General features: G+C 37.0%; 1 protein-coding gene across 1 annotated transcript in view; it reads right to left on the bottom strand.

Annotated features, from left to right (window-relative positions):
• Positions 1–17502, bottom strand: part of TRAK2 (trafficking kinesin protein 2) — an 86258-nt gene that overhangs the window by 12317 nt on the left and 56439 nt on the right. Inside the window, 11 exon segments of the mRNA XM_017875659.1 lie at positions 805–1103; positions 2387–2590; positions 3854–3896; positions 3899–3932; positions 7161–7298; positions 8976–9050; positions 9795–9925; positions 12266–12344; positions 12868–13077; positions 14098–14214; positions 15737–15813. Coding sequence (XP_017731148.1) covers positions 805–1103; positions 2387–2590; positions 3854–3896; positions 3899–3932; positions 7161–7298; positions 8976–9050; positions 9795–9925; positions 12266–12344; positions 12868–13077; positions 14098–14214; positions 15737–15813 — 1407 coding nt within the window.

Here is a 17502-nt window from a genome sequence, read left to right as displayed (position 1 = left end):
TGATGGGTGCTGACGAGTTGATGGGTGCAGCACACCAACATGGCACAAGTATACATATGTAACAAACCTGCACGTTATGCACATGTACCCTAGAACTTAAAGTATAATAATAATAATAATAATAAAATAATGGCAAGTCCAGCAAATATCTGCACTGATCATTAATGAATACAACTAAGTTATAAAATCTTTGAGTTTGAGGGGTCTTTATAGGTTACATACTCAAAATTTTATTTAATGCAGAACTCTTTTTAGGATAATATAAGAGAATCATTCAATGATTGTCATTATTCCAGAAAACAAAGGAATTTATTTTGAATTCAAGTTCTTTCTTAGGAGAGAATAGAAACTGAACTGAAAAAAGGAAAAATACAGGCACACACACGTCTAAGTCAATTATACTTTTGGGTAAAAAACTCTTTTGAAAAGGAAGGTGGAGATGAATTATTATCTCTAGATCATTATCATTTATCGTATCTTATTCATCTAACCATGGAAACTGCTGTCAATGATATTCCTTAGCAAAGGACAGAAAAAGATTACTCCTCCTCCCTGCTCAGGTTTACATTAAAAAACATCAGTAGAAGAGAACTGCTGGCTGATGATTCAGAGACTGCAACTCTCTTCGTTTATTAATTTTCCACAAAGTACTACAAAGTCTTGCCACCCAAACAGCAAGGTTATGGGATAAAAAAAGATCATCTGCATATAATACTCCTAAAATTAAGACACAAATCTCAATTCCAGGGAAAGGAACTTCCAGTAAGTCACGTGGCTTAGTAAGGGCGCTTACAGATTTATTACCTTCAAGGGGCTTGACAATTTGTAATTTTTCTGGCATAAAACCTCGAAGGCAACTGGCACTGCTGAGGTCTGTGATCTCTGACTGGTTGGTGCAGAGAGAGACAAGGCTGTCTGTCGGGGTGACACAGCCACTAACCCCTTCCTTCTGGTCAGCCAGAACCTGGATCTTCCGCTGCCATTCTTCAGCGAAGAACTGCTTCTCACTTAAATAGTTCTGTCGACGCAAGTTAAGGCGATGCAGTGCTGTAGCCAAATCACTGTCTCCAGAGGGTCCTGGTTGGCCCATCTTCTGGGAGCTCCTATAGGAAAATCGCGTTCACTGATTAGATCTTGAGGATCATCAGCACGACCCAGACCTCTCCTTTCTATAATGGAGAGCATTCAAGAGACTGATCTTAAAAACATGGTATTTTCCTAGAAACCTGGAATATAGAAGTAATAACAACAAACCAAAATCACCAACAACACTATACATCATTTTTACAGAACATTTCAAATGACTTGAAAGGCAAGATAATACTTTATTGATATTCTGTGCTTTCTGAATTTTCTATTTCATTTAATTTATGAAACTACACATTCAACCATCTATAAATTCTTATTAGGTGGTCACAAAAGTAAATATCGTATTTTGCTGAATCTGTATCATGGATTGCAAGAGGTACCATTATTTTATGTATCATAAAGAAGGAAAAAAATGCTACCCATTAAACTAAGGCATACAAAACATAACAATTTAAAAAATATTAAAATATGAAAAAAATTTTCTTTGGGCCACAGAATCACCCATCAACACTGCAGAACGTTTAAAAGAAAACAACAAAATTTGTACATAACACTGCATTTTTATAGTTCTCTGATGCCCATTTTTTCACTTCAACACTTTTGAAACTGGAAGCTATCTTATAATTAATATCAAATGGAAGAGTGGCAAGCTGAGTTGTGGGTACTCTGGGCTACTTGGGTATAAATCCACATAAATGTGTTTCAGATCTTCTCCTAAGATAATTGTGTAACAGTGAGGCAGTAGGACACAAAGCTACTGTGGGTGCAGAACACTGCCCAGAACAGACCAGGCAATGCAACTGAAACCTAGTGTGATGAATTCCCATGTTAGGAAACATTTCCCTTTGGTGCCAAACATCTATCTTTCAAAGCTTTCAGCTCACTTTTCAGTAAAGTTGTTTACCATCTAGCTATATAGAATTCAACATATTAATAAAAAGAATGGAAAAAAAAATCTAAGTTTAAATAAACAGAAAATCGACAGCACCTTGATGGTCCTCAAGATGTATTCAAACTTACATTTATCCTGAAAATCACCAAAATGGTTGAGATTATGAGCATGGATTATGAGAAGGTGTCATCCGATGTATTCATGCTAGTGACCAAATAGATCAAAAAAATTTGACTTTGGCATGATCTGTCCCACAAATAATAATACAAGGCATCATAAGTGAAGGAAAACTGACAGTTCCAGAACCTTCCTGGGACAGTAGAGTAATGCTGGAATGTGCATATGTGAATCTGGTGAGGCAATGTGAAAAGAAATGCAGAATCACTATTATCATCGGATTCCTACCCTGCAACTTCCTCTGAGCTGCTCCCCTGGTTCAGGAGTGATTTGTCCTCTGTTTGCTGAAGACCAGACTCAAAAGGTTTTGCTGTCATGATGACACTTGAACGGTTGGAGCCTGGAATGGGTAACAGAGCTGGGAACGAGATAGAGCGGCCCCGTGTGTCATTGGCAATCCTGACGGTATCAAACACCCGCTTCTGTTGGGCTCTGTCAAAAAAGGAAGTGTTCATTATTATCACTGCTAGCCACTAAAGCATCCAGAGAAGAGGCATGGATGTGCGGTCCATCAGAAATAAAGCCACCCTGAGGAGTTTCTATAGTTCAGGAGAAATCATCAGAAAATAAGCTTTCGGCTGCATAAATGTCTCTTTTGAGAAGTGTCTGTTCATATCCTTCGCCCACTTTTTGATGGAGTTGTTTTTTTCTTGTAAATTTGTTTGAGTTCTTTGTAGATTCTGGATATTAGCCCTTTGTCAGATGAGTAGATTGCAAAAATTTTCTCCCATTCTGTAGGTGGCCTGTTCACTCTGATGGTAGCTTCTCTGCTGTGCAGAGAAATGCAAATCAAAACCACAATGAGACACCATCTCACACCAGTTAGAATGGCGATCATTAAAAAGTCAGGAAACAACAGGTGCTGGAGAGGATGTGGAGAAATAGGAACACTTTTACACTGCTGGTGGGACTGCAAACTAGTTCAAACATTGTGGAAGACAATGTGGCGACTCCTCAAGGATCTAGAACTAGAAATACCAATTGACCCAGCCATCCCATTACTGGGTATATACCCAAAGGATTATAAATCATGCTGCTATAAAGACACATGCACATGTATGTTTATTGTGGCACTATTCACAATAGCAAAGACTTGGAACCAACCCAAATGTCCATCAGTGATAGACTGGATTAAGAAAATGTGGCACATACACACCATGGAATACTATGCAGCCACAAACAAGGATGAGCTCATGTCCTTTGTAGGGACATGGATGAAGCTGGAAACCATCATTCTGAGGAAACGATCGCAAGGACAAAAAACCAAACCCTGCATGTTCTCACTCATAGCTGGGAACGGAACAATGAGAACACATGGACACAGGAAGGGGAACATCACACACCAGGGCCTGTCGTGGGGTGGGGAAGGGGAGGGATAACATTAGGAGATATACCTAATGTAAATGACCAGTTAATGGGTGCAGCACACCAACATGGCACATATATACATATGTAACAAACCTGCATGTTGCGCACATGTACCCTAGAACTTAAAGTATAATAAAAAAAAAAAAAAAAAGAAGAAAAGAAGCTTTCAAACAAGACAACTCTCTCACAAATGAGGACACTGTGAGGAAAACACTGAACAGTAAGCAAATTACTACTGAATCTCATAATGCTTACCATTTTGGATTGTGGCTTCTTTTTAATTTCTATTCCAATAACTGAGTAACAACACATGTGATCTGTACTTACTTTTGTTTAAAGAGAGAAGATTCCTCATCCAAACTCAGCTTTTACGCATAGTCCCCTCAATTTCAGCTGCCAAAGATTCCTAAGAAAAAGAGTTTGAGATTTCTAAAGTGATTGTTGCCCTTAAATGAACCGTCTCTACAACCCTATACTTTGGTGTTATAATAAAATACAAGGAAATAGTCAAGGCTAACATTCAGGGGAAAAAAGACATTCTGGAAATATAACTTTTAAATAAGACCCAACTACCTTTTCATAATTTTTTCAAATAGGAAAGTAGTGGAAAAAGCTAATATGATAAATAGAAAATATATGTGCAGGCACTCAAAAACAAAAAGTCTGAAAGGCTGTAAACCCAGTGTTGACAGTGATTCTGTGGAGGGTGGGATTTAATGGTATTTAACAATTTCTTTTTGCTTTTCTGTAATTTCTAGCTTTTCTATAATAAACATGTATAGCTGGCTGGGCATGGTGGCTCATGCCTGTAATCCCAGCACTTTGGGAGGCTGAGGCAGGCGGATCATGAGGTCAGGAGATCGAGACCATCCTGGCTAACACGGTGAAACCCCATCTCTACTAAAAATACAGAAAAAAAAAAGAAAAAATTAGCCAGGCGTGGTGGTGGGCGCTTGTAGTCCCAGCTACTCAGGAGGCTGAGGCAGGAGAATGGCGTGAACCGGTAGGCAGAGCTTGCAGTGAGTCGAGATGGCACCACTGCACTCCAGTCTGGGCGACAGAGTGAGACTCCGTCTCAAAAAACAAAACAAAACAAAAAAACCAACAAAACATGTATAGCTTTTATAATATTAAACATGTATAGTTTTTATAATATTAAAAAATAACTTAAAAAAACAAGCAAGCTTCCTCTTCCCCTGGTCAGGGATGAGGACTAAATCCAGTGTTGACAGTGATTCTGTGGAGGGTGGGATTTAATGGGATTTAACAATTCCTTTTTGCTTTTCTGTAATTTCCAACTTTTCTGTAATAAACATATATAGGTTTTATAATATTAAAAAATCATTTAAAAAAATAAGCAAGCTTCCTCTTCCCCTGGGCAGGGATGAGGATTCAACTAATATGAGTGACATGCTCAGTGGGGCTAAGCTGAGGATGAGTGGAATTGGAGGCAATGGTGTGAACTCATGATTTTATATATACACATATGGATGAAAACATATATATATATAGTATAGGTATAGGTATGAAATACATATATTTCCTAGTTCTATCTGTTGAGAGGGCCTAGAAGCCACAATACTCTAGTGGCAATCAATGGGCACACCTAGCACCCAGATCTTGGATTCAAAATACCATTCTTTAATAAAAGCAACCAGAGCTCTTTGGAGAAATGGCTGATTCCAGGGCTGGGACAAAAGTACAAGATGAGCTTAAAGGAGACCCTACTGACCGTATCTAGGACAATCTGAATATCAAAATAGATAATAATAATCATAGCTTATAATCTATTGAATAAAATAGAAATCCATAAGTCCATGACATACCTAAGTGAACAAATGAACAAATAAATGGAACAGAAATGCACTAACTTACAAAAGAAAAATGCCAATTAATAAATGTTGAAAAATGATGAAATTTGAAAATCACCGTTTGGCAGTCATCACTGCAATAACTGTTAGATAAGAACCATCAATGGGTGCTAAAACTAGTGGGTAATAGTTTGATGAGGAATAGGATACTTAGTCTCCAATTATCTCTCATAAAATGTTTACTTTGATCACTTGGTTGGGGTAGTATCTGCCAATTTTCATCAATACATGGTGAATTAGTAGTGTTAATTTAATGGGCTATTAAAAAATATTTTTTATGCACCTCTTGAAACCATGCTCTGAGAATATGGCATTATTTCTGCCAAGAACGCATTACCGGAATCTAATCATGAGGGTGCATCAGACAATCCTAAACTGAGGACATCCTACAAAGGCCATGAAAGAGAAATAAAGACAGAAGAACTGTCCCAGATGGAAACAACAAAATTCAATGTATCCTTTAAAGGACATTAGTGAGACAACTGGAAAAATTTGAATGGGCTCTGTGGATTAGATGATAATACTGTATAAACACCAACTTCCTGAAGCTGATGGTTGTAGTGTGTTTATGTAGGACAGTGTCCTTAAGAGTGTCCAAATGTCCTTGTTTTTAGTAAACACACACTTAAGTACTATGGGGTAATAGGGTATATCAGCAACTTACTGTTAAAATAGCCCAGTGGGAAAAGAAAGAGAAAGACATTGAATGATACGGCAAAAGCAGTAACATGTTAAAAGCTGAAGAATAGATGTGAGGGATATATAAAAATTCTTTATACTATTCTTGGAACTTTATTCTAACTTTAAAATTATTTCAAACGTAAAAAACAAAATTATGCCTCCCTATTTTTTAGAAAATCTACTAAAATTTATAGTTTCAGTCTTTTGAAAAAATTCACAGGATTGCACAGAAGATTCAGATTGTTAAAATAACTCTTTGAACCAACATTACAAATTCTAACATAAACTCAGAAGTTTTTATTAATATTCTTAATCCAAAAAATACCGCTTATAAATGAATTAAACAAAAATGAATCTTGTTCTCATGAAGCCTAGATTCTAACAAGTTAAAAATATCAGGAGACAGCCCGGCATGGCGGCTCACGCCTGTAATCCCAGCACTTTAGGAGGCCAAGGCGGGAGGATCACGAGGTCAGGAGATCGAGACCATCCTGGCTAACACGGTGAAACCCCATCTCTACTAAAATACAAAAATAGCTGGGCATGGTGGCGGGTGCCTGTAGTCCCAGCTACTCAGGAGGCTGAGGCAGGAGAATGGCGTGAACCTGGGAGGTGGAGCTTGCAGTGAGCCAGGATCACGCCACTGCACTCCAGTCTGGGTGACAGAGTGAGATTCCAACTCAAAAAAAAAAAAAAATCAGGAGACTCAAGATTTATTGAAAGAGGTTTTAGATATTCAAAGCACCATTTAAGTAAGTGGCAGGTCGTGGGCATAGGGTAGGATGACCCAAGTTTAACTAGTTCTATGGTACACAGCCCTAAACTGAATTTCGTTAGGACTCATCTTACGTATTATTGATACAATATATCTGGAAAGTCACCAGTTAGAATAAATAAGAGTATTAAGGAAGATGTCAATATACAAACTAGGACCTAAATCAATAATTGGAGTCCAGAAACAAGGACAAACCATATAATCTCTTCTCAAGATGCTTTATGCCATCATAAACCGTATCACTTTTAGGACAAACTAATCTTAAATAAATGTCATTAAATACGTAGCATCTTTCTCAGTCGCTTACCCCAGTAAAAGCTCCATATGTTTGGGAGAAGTAGAGATGAGCAGCAGGGCCAGATCTACTACGAAGTTCCTTTATTTCTTCTTGGGATTCATGTAACATTCCTAGACACTCCATATTCCTGTCTTGTAACTCGTGCAGCTAAAAGAAAGGATGGTAGTGTACTTTATTGTCTTCCCAAAACAACATTAGGGAAAAAACCCCCAAAACCTTTTGGGATAAGTATTAATTTTATCCAGAGGGCTAGCTAACTTTATGAATATAATTTCAATACAAAGACTAAAACAAACTAAGCAATAAGAGTATATATATTTTGAGCTACCAGAATTAGGGAGGGGTGTCTTGGCCAAAATTACACATGAATGTGACTTCCTGAAAGTCTGAAACGTAGCTAGACTACCAGAACTGTCAATTTAATATTGAATGCTTCATACCCTTAACAGAGGAAGTATAACAGCTACAGTCAAGTTAGGTTTAGTATAATATAATCTTTTTAAAAAAATCACTCTGAAGTCTGTAAGTGACAAGATCAAGAGTCTACAAAGTATTATATACAATGTCAGGGTGCTCAATACTCCTAAACAAGTAGTTTTCGACCCTTGTTTCAGAATCTTCTTTACAACTAGACATACATATCTGATAAAAGAGTACATAATTTTCAGAGTATATTTTAACTGTAAAATTTCTTCAAGTGCAGTATATGCCCCAGCTCATCAGAATCACCAGGGTTGAAGATGCTTACTAAAAAATGCAGATTCTAGGCTCTCACACCAGACCACTTGAAGTAGAAGCTCTTGGGATGGTGCCTGGAAATCGCCATTTAAAAGTTGCTCTCCCAGGTGATTCTCTCCCCTTCCCTTCTACAAGGTATCACTCTGCTATCCAGGGTTGAGGGCAGTGGTATGATTATGGCTCACTGCAGCCTCAATCTTCTGGGCTTAAGCGATCCTTCCACCTCAGTCTCTCAAATAGCATGGACCACAGGCATGCACCACTACACCTAGCTAATTTTTTTATTTTTTTGTAGAGACAAGGTTTCCTTATGTTGGACAGGCTGGTCTCAAATTCCTGGGCTCAAGCCATCCTCCCACCTTGGCCTCCCAAAGTGCTGGGATTACAGGCATGAGCTACTGTGCCTGGCCCCAGGTGATACTAATGCATGCTAAAGAATCACTAAGTTATATTTAATACATAAAATTTTATGTAGATAGAAGTAAGAGTTTTTTTGCTACTTCTCCTGACATACCTACAAAAAGATTTACTACTAGAAATTATCTTATTTTAAAAACTGTTGAGCTAGTTTAGGTCGACAGGCAAAAGAGTGATATATTCCTAAAGAATCTTATAAAGTTGAAGTTTTCCCTATTAATCAAGAAGAATGTTGCCACATTATGCTTTATTTATTTATTTATTAAGATGAAGTCTTGCTTTGTTCCACTGCAATATCTACCTCCCAGGTTCCAGGATTCTCCTGCCTCAGCCTCCTGGGTAGCTGAGATTACAGAGGCCTGCCACCATGCCCAGCTGATTTTTGTATTTTTAGTAGCAACAGGGTTTCACCATGTTGGCCAGGCTGGTCTTGAACTCCTGACCTCAAGTGATCCACTGACCTTGGCCTCCCAAAGTGCTGGGATTACAGGCGTGAGCCACCGCACCCAGCCAAAATGTTTTACGTCTTAGATCTCATAATTTCATCTTAACCTTTTGCTGTTGCTTTTTAAATTTGGTAATTCCCCTTTAATAATTCTTATTCATGAAGATGAAAGAAACTAGTCATTCTTTCCCCTCCTGAATTATACAAGATAAAGATTTAATTACCTCCATTGTCAGTTGTCGTTGGGCATCTTTGGAAGCTTGCAGGTGAAGTTTTAGTTCTTCCTTCTCAATCACATGCTAACAACACATTAAAAAAGACATGTGAAGCCTTTCCAAGTAAAATATAGTTATTTTCTTTTTTTTTGAGACGGAGTCTCTCTCTGTCACCTAGGCTGGAGTGCAGTGGCGTGATCTCGGCTCACTGCAAGCTCCGCTGCCTCCCAGGTTCACGCCATTGTCCTGCCTCAGCCTCCCAAGAAGCTGGGACTACAGATGCCCGCCACCACGCCCGGCTAATTTTTTTGTATTTTTAGTAGAGACGGGGTTTCACCGTGTTCACCAGGATGGTCTCGATCTCCTGACCTTGTGATCCGCCCGCCTCGGCCTCTCAAAGTGCTAGGATTACAGGCGTGAGCCACCGCACCTGGCCAAATATAGCTATTTTCTTTCTTATAAAGATGTGAAGAATTTCTCTCTGGGGTATCATTTTAAAGCCTATAAAAAGCTAACTTTTCAAAAGCTAAATAAGATGGGCATTCAAATACAAAGCCTATGAAGGTGTTCAGAGGACAATGGGCATGAGTCAATAATTTATATCACTTTCTGAGGAAGCGCTAACCCCATTTTACAAAGAGAAATAGTGACTTGAAAGTACTTATTCATGATATATTATATGACGTAAAGATGATTAAAACAGCAATCAGGGCATTTTAAAAGGGCAGGGACCATGTTTATTTTGCTTATTATATGTGGCACTTAGCATGGTGCAAGATACTATGTCAGTGCTTAACAAATATCTGTTGAATGAATGAATAAACCTACTTCTTTAAGTTTATGCTGAAGGTCTACAATCTGTGACAAAAGAGAGGAAATCTCTTCTTGGTATCGAATCAGCTCATCACTCTTCCCTGACAATTCTTCAGTCATTCTGGACATCTGAGCATTTGTTTCACCTTGGAAGCAAAAAAAAATTTTTTTTAATTAATATAAATACAGAGAAGCAGTTTTGTTTTATAACAAGCACTGGACTGTTGTGAACAGATTTTTCTTTAACATTAAAAAAAGAAAAAAAAAAAAAGCCAGAGACACCAATAGAGAAAAATAAAGGTTCTTCTGAAATAGGCTAATGCTGGGAATCGAATAGGAGTCAGTGAAGCTAAAAAGAGAGATGCCTTATAAAGGCAAGCAGGCTAAAGGTTTTGCTTCAGTCCTTTTCTTTATGAAAACGATATTTGCTCAATCTTTTTCTTTATGGAGGAAAGAAGGCCGAAAGGAGAGCAAGTGCAAAGAGATAATCTCATTCATTTCTTTGGGAACTCTTTAGGACATAAAATCCCACAAGCAATGAACATTAATCTTAACAAATCTAACAAAGGAACATTTCCAGAATGGAACAGTCACAATCTATAACAGAATGTGATAAAGCTATGGAAATGCTTCTGTAGGAGACAGACTTTCTGGCATATCCCTTTCAGGGATATGTGGCAAACTGAGTAAAGCCTCTAGAGCAATTATTATAGCCTGGCCTTCTTACATGCACATAGAATAGAGCCTTTAAAATTCCACTAGTAATTTATTCACTCTCTATTTCATATGAAAAATTTGATATGTAAATACAAGCAGAAAAGCTACTTCTCAGTGTCATATAAAGCTATTTTAAAATTGACAGACAGCCTCTAACATTTCAAAGGATGGCAATATAGAGGCAGGAGATCTGGATCTGAGAGCTCTTGGGCAAGTCATTTCCTGTATTTTAAGGTGTAAAAGGTGGGTAGTGGATTCATGGTGGAGGAGAAAATTCAATTTACATTCCTTCTGGTTCTCTAATATTCTGCTATTCTAAGATATCACATTTTGAAGCCCATAGCCCAAATGAATTGATGTGATATTATCATATCATTGCTTTCAATGTAAAAGGCTATATACAGTAGTCCCCTCTTATCTGTGGGGGATACATTCCAGGACCTGCAGTGGATACCTGAAACCACAGATAGTACTGAACTCTATACTATATATATTATGTGTTTTCCTAGAAATAAAATAACTATGATAAAGCTTAATTTATAAATTAGGCACAGTAAGAGGTTAATAACTATAATAAAACAATTATAACAATATTCCAGCACCCTTTGGGGCCATTACTAAGTATAATAAGGGTTACCTGAACACAAGCACTGCAATATTGCGATAATTGACCTGGTAACTGACGGCTACTAAGAGATGGTTACTAAGTGACTGACAAGCAGGTAGGAGATACTGCGTGGAGATGTTGGACAAATGGATGATTCATATCCCGGGAAGTATGGAGTAGGATGGCACAACACTTCATCATGCTACTCAGAATGGCTCGCGATTTAAAACTCATGCATTGTTTATTTCTGGAATGTTTGATTTAATATTTTCAGACTGCAGTCCGGGCCATGGTTAATGGAAACGATGAGAAGTAAAACTGCAGGTAAGGGATGACTGTTGTATTTACGGAGAAATTAAATATCTTTCTCCAGTGAAGCCAATCTTTTTCCAACTGATGTTTTAAAAAATTAGTTAACATTACCTCAAACTAAAACATACTCCTTTAAAGAAACATAACTGGCACTTTATACTCATTGATTGATAGGTTTTATGCCATCATTTAAGCTCTGGCTCTGCCACTTATCAGTTTTCTGACTTTGGCAAATCATCTTCCTCTATAGGACTATTTCCTCGTCAACAATGTAAGAGCTTTGGTTCCTTTCACTCTAACATGCTATAACTTACTTATGAAACATAGGTCTGTAATGATAATTGCAATTTGAAATAAATGTATTTCTTAAAAATATATATGGTATCTTATTTAGGGTTGTAGGCGCAATGTGACATTCCAAGATTTTCAGTAACCATTTAAAATTGTTTCTTTTTTGGAGGCGGAGTCTTGCTCTGTCGCCCAGGCTGGAGTGCAGTGGCCGGATCTCAGCTCACTGCAAGCTCTGCCTCCCGGGTTCCCGCCATTCTCCTGCCTCAGCCTCCCAAGTAGCTGGGACTACAGGCGCCCGCCACCTCGCCTGGCTAGTTTTTTGTATTTTAGTAGAGATGGGGTTTCACTGTGTTTGCCAGGATGGTCTCGATCTCCTGACCTTGTGATCCGCCCGTCTCGGCCTCCCAAAGTGCTGGGATTACAGGCTTGAGCCACCGCGCCCAGCCTAAAATTGTTTCTTGAGATGCTTCTACTGAAACCAGTGATCTAACTTCTGAGGTGGAGATACCCTACCAAAGAATTGTCCAAAAGGTACAAAAGAGAGTGTGTTAATACTCACGAAGTTCTTTAACACAGTCGCTGACAAGTTGTTGTTCCTTTTCTTCATAGGTAACAGTTTCTGTCTTTATGTGACAAGCCTTCAAGAAAAAAAATCAGTATGTGACAATACCTTCCAGTGATTTTACAGAAATAACTACAAAAACCTTTAATTCTCATTTGAAGACTAAATTTCATCACTTACAAAGGAAAAAACCCAACAACCTGTTCATACATCTCCACCTGGCTAATCCCTGGCCTTGGCTAAAATGATCCTTAAGTAGGACTTCCTCAATGCCCATACTATACAAGTTCACAGAATCTTGTAATTTTCTGACATAGCTCTTATCACAGTTGTAACTACTTAGTTACTTGTGTAAACTCCACAAGATACATTTTCTATCCTGTGACTTTCACTATTGTACTGTTAACCTGCTACTAACCACTTTTCAGTGGGCTATAAGAACAATGGAAGGCAAGGCAAATACAGCTCCTTGTCCACGACTCTCTAATTGGAGTGCCAATAGCAAATCCTTACTTGTGCCATATTTCACCTCAATAGTATCTGGACGTGAACTTTATAGCCTTTAAAGTAAAAGAAAATGGGAATTAGGTTGAACGTACCTTGGATCGAAGAGCCATATTCTCTTCTTCCAGTTCCTTGAGCTTTTCTTGCAGCATTTCCAACTGCAGCAACCCTTGAGATAAGCTAAAGGACTCATTGAACCGAAGAGGTGTAGAACAGCTGGAATCAGTTTCACTTTCTTCAGAAGCAATGGAGACAATTCGAAGTAACTCATCTTTCTTGGATAGCTCATGCTGCAGTTGATTAACCTGTCCACATAAAATGCTTGATTTTCATGTTCTTTATTTTGCATTATTTACAGCAATATAGCTTCTAATTCATGGAACAATTATTTTTCATCATAAAACAAAATCACAAAATCAGCTGATAGGTTTTACTGACTAATGCAACAAGTACTAAAAAGAGAATAACAAACCCCAGATACCTCCTAAGTTACAATTTTAGAGCATTAATTCAACAGTACAGCTTTTTTTCTACCCTAGGTGAGAAGAAAAGCCAATTTTCATATTGTATATATGATAGGAATATAGGAGAAAAATTCACCTAAGATAATAATACAGTCATAGTTGAAAACACGACAAAACTGAAAAACCTTCAAAGTATCAGAACAGATCCCTACTTCAAATTCTTATCATAAGGGCTTGTAATTTTAAAATGTATATCACTGTGCATGTCTTCCTAGGAGTACTGATTTTAGTTCTAGGAACAAATAGTTTCAACCTAAAGGCTCGAATGTTACAATCCATAATGCATTCATAAAATGCAAATGAAACCAGATAAAAATAACAAGTTACAGAAAATTTGAAATGTAACCATTCAAGTTAATAATAAATCAGTTCTTACTACAGATGTTTATTGCTATGGAATAAATATATTTTCAAAGTTTCTTTTTACTTTCTTCCTTTGTTTGGTTTTTTTGAATAAAGATGCCAAGATATTTGGGTAACTATTTTTTAAAAATAAATTTCAGATAAGATCACACACAAAGTCTACACAAAAGGGTATGGATAATTTTAATATCTAAGCAGGGTGCCACAGGTATGAGATACTTAATATAGACTTTTAGTTGACCAAGGTAGTCACGTGAGTTCTCCTCTGTACAATTAACATTTAATTTCTCTACTGATTAGTTTAATGGACATCGACAAACTCAACAAGTACTGGTGTTATTTATCTATTGCCACCATTTCAGGGACACCTAGGAAAATAAATTTTCAACTGCATAAAACTAACTATTTCATGCTGCAGATATCTGATCAAAGGCTTACTTGATCAAAGGCTTGTCCCAATTGCTCCTCCAGGGATTCATTCTGCTCAGATAAGACATGGTTCCGCTTTAAGAGAGCTTGTCCAATTCGAGCAGCGAGTTCCAGATCACGATCCCTCTGTTAAAATACCAAATACACTTTTTCTTTGAGTATAAACAAAATTACATGTCAGTTCAGAAATGCTGTGGTCAGTTTTGGTAAAGTCAAAAGCAATGTTCTAAAAAGGATCAAGATTCATTTTAATGCCCAGATACCACAAATAAACACAGGCTCTGGCACACAGGTAGTGCTTTAAACGCTGGTCAAATGGATGACCATCACTGTTCTAAATGAAAGAGGACATCCCTTTTCTTGATATCAGGTGAGATTTATTGATCATCCTAGTAAATTAAGAGTCTAGCAACCCAAACTTTAAACTTACAATTTTTGGGAATTGGAAAATGAACATAGTCTTTAAAAATGATGGGGTCTGTACAGTAAAAGCTCAACAAATATTTGTTGAATGCAATTGTGTATCAAGCATGGTAATGATACAGAATTAGGTATTTAAGATACGGATCAGGTGGGTATGTAAAAAAAAAGTTCCACTTAGGGCAAAGCTATGTGCATTCAGCAGCTTAGAGGAAAGTGCAGCCAAGAGCTCTGTTGCCAACTGGTTCAAGAATGATGATATGAAATAAAATAGGAGGTAAAAGACTGGAAATTTTGAGGCCACAGGATTCTGCCTAGAGTATAGAGAAGAAAGAAGTCTAAAGAAGCTGGTGGTAATGATGCAGGGAAGTCTGTAGAAAAATCAAGCAATAGGCTTCCACCCAGAGTTATTATTTCTGGACAGATAGTGATACTTGGCAAGGGCATAGGAATTCCATCTGTGTGGTAGTGAAGATTGTATTCTGTTGTATTCTGTAGGAGAGAAAACTGTCATTATACATCTCACTGCCTTGTATGTGATCTACTTACAGTAATTATTATATAAATAAAATTAGGCTTCTATCCTTTCTCTCCATAGGCATATGAAAATGGAGGGATTATCTCCACATTTTTAAGGCTCATTTTAAATATACACTAAGCGGCATACATAGAAATCATTCTGGAGAGCTGAGGGGAGAGGGGAGAAGGATATGTTAGAGAAAGACTGTCTTCCATAAGATCAACTGAAACAGGTACAAAGGGAGACCTCTACTGATTGCCAACTAGAGGAGATACACTATATATCAGAAATGCCATTGACAAAGTGAGCTCAAATCATAGCCCAAACTAAAAGTAAAAAGGGGAGATGTTCCAAACCGTAGGTATTGATTTGCAATGATAATGATACTGCTTTCTGAATGAGCAGCTCTGTTGTAGGGTAAGTAACAGCAGGGGTTATTTTAAAATGATTATTTTTTTTAAAGATTAATGCTTTTCTAGGAAGGGGGGGCCAGCCAACACCATTAAATAAATAATTAACTATAAATCCTCTATAGCATCATCACAATAATAAACTTCAGGAAACATTCTACTTTGAAATATCAGTTGTTCCAGTAGTAATGACCTTATACAAAACAACCCAGAGCACATATAACATTTTCCATTTGATGTGCAAATTTGATCCTCAAGTTTTACCTTTTTGTACTGGAGAAAGAAAAGATATTCCTACCTCTGCCAGGAGATGTGTAACCATGTCGATGTCATTGTAAGTTTTGGTCATCTGCTCCACCCTGTCTGTGCCTAGAACTAATATAGTTAAAAACAACTATTTATAGGCTTTAGCAATAATGGAAAAATTTAAATATTAATAAGAATTGAGAGATAACAACAACAAAACCTCAGGTTTTACAAAAGTCATTCAGGAGAATAAAATATACGTGAAAAAAAGAAATGTTTCATGTATTAGACACTCAAGAAATAGTCCAATCATTACAAAGTGCATATCATACAATAATTAAGAAAGTATCAAATGATCATAAGGCAGTCACATCTTGACTATCTCCTACTTCCCTGGTAAGACAGGAAGTTTGGGACACTCACTTATGAGAATGATGGCTGGCAGAACGGATTGTTACTGATAGATTTACAGTCTAATCTAAATTAAAGTTACTAAGGGGTATTAGTGAGGGGTTATGCTGTTATAAAGGAATTTAATTGGAATTCTGCTGTGATTATCTTAACCATCTATGATCATCTACCATGTGAGCTAATGTAAACAAGGAACAGGACTTGTAGGACTTTTCTGGTTCTGTTATGAACCATTATTCCTTTAAGCTTAATTAAAAACCCTTTATCTGTATAAAAATATTTCTCCCATCCAGGTCTCAGCTATAAAATAAATTGTATGCTACATTATTAGTTGTATAATTCAAGCCCTGTATTTCTACACTTCACAAATTCAGGAATTGTCAATATACAAAAGAGAAGGGCAAATACGACTCCAATGATTCCAGTCACACTAAACAGTATCTTAAAGTTAATAATGCATAACAAAAGAGGGCTCTTTTGACCTTGAACATGATATGTTACTGCAGAACATAAATCTGTGTTTGACTTAGACTGCTTTTATTACAACTAGTTTGCCTTGAAGTGTGAAAAGGACAGGGGCTTTGGAGTAGAAAAGCTGAATTCATAAATTTTAGTGAGCTGGAACAAGTCATTTAAGCCTTCTGAGATTCAGATAATAAATATGGAGGTGATAACACATCTCATGAGGTTATTAAGAAGATCAAATATGGTATCTACTGAGCAATAAATTATTCGGTAAACTGCTAAGTATCATATAACTGTTTATAATTACTACTCCTAAACAGAACTGATAGGTATGAAATGATCCTGACTTCAAATTCTCTGAGTTGGCAGTAATTCGTAGTTCCATAGTCCCATCTTAACACTTTAGGATATCCAAAAGACTGAGTATGAAGGGATATCATTAGATATGTTTTACTTTTATTTGAGCTTTTTATTTTCTCCCTAGCACCACTGATTAAAATGAATCTGGGAACTACCTATAGCTTAATTATTAATAACAGCCTTATTCCTAGTTAAAAGTAAAACAAAGTGCTGGCTTGATGGTAATGAGGAGATAACTAAAAAGGATTTAAACTGAAAATATAAAAATTTTTCTTAAAACCTAGAAATAAACATTTGTACTCCAAAAGAATTTATATTTACAAATAGAGAAACTAACACAATGATTTAACCACAGTGATAAGGGAAACAGACTTTTGGGCCTAAGGAATACACACAGTATAATTTGGTAGCATAGCGGGAACAAAGGATTAAATAATTAAGGCAAATACTTACAGTGAATGGTCTCCTCTACTTCTGGTCTCAATAACAAAATTAGGGGAAAAATATAAAATCAATATATCCATGCTCTAAACTAATTACAGAAAACCAGACAATGGTTGTAAACGTGAATGTAGTATAAAG

Source organism: Rhinopithecus bieti, unplaced genomic scaffold, assembly GCF_001698545.2.
Source record: "Rhinopithecus bieti isolate Rb0 unplaced genomic scaffold, ASM169854v2 scaffold_980, whole genome shotgun sequence".
Classification (NCBI taxonomy): domain Eukaryota; kingdom Metazoa; phylum Chordata; class Mammalia; order Primates; family Cercopithecidae; genus Rhinopithecus; species Rhinopithecus bieti.
The sequence above is the reverse complement of the archived record's forward strand: the minus strand, read 5'-3'. Positions and strand labels throughout refer to the sequence as shown.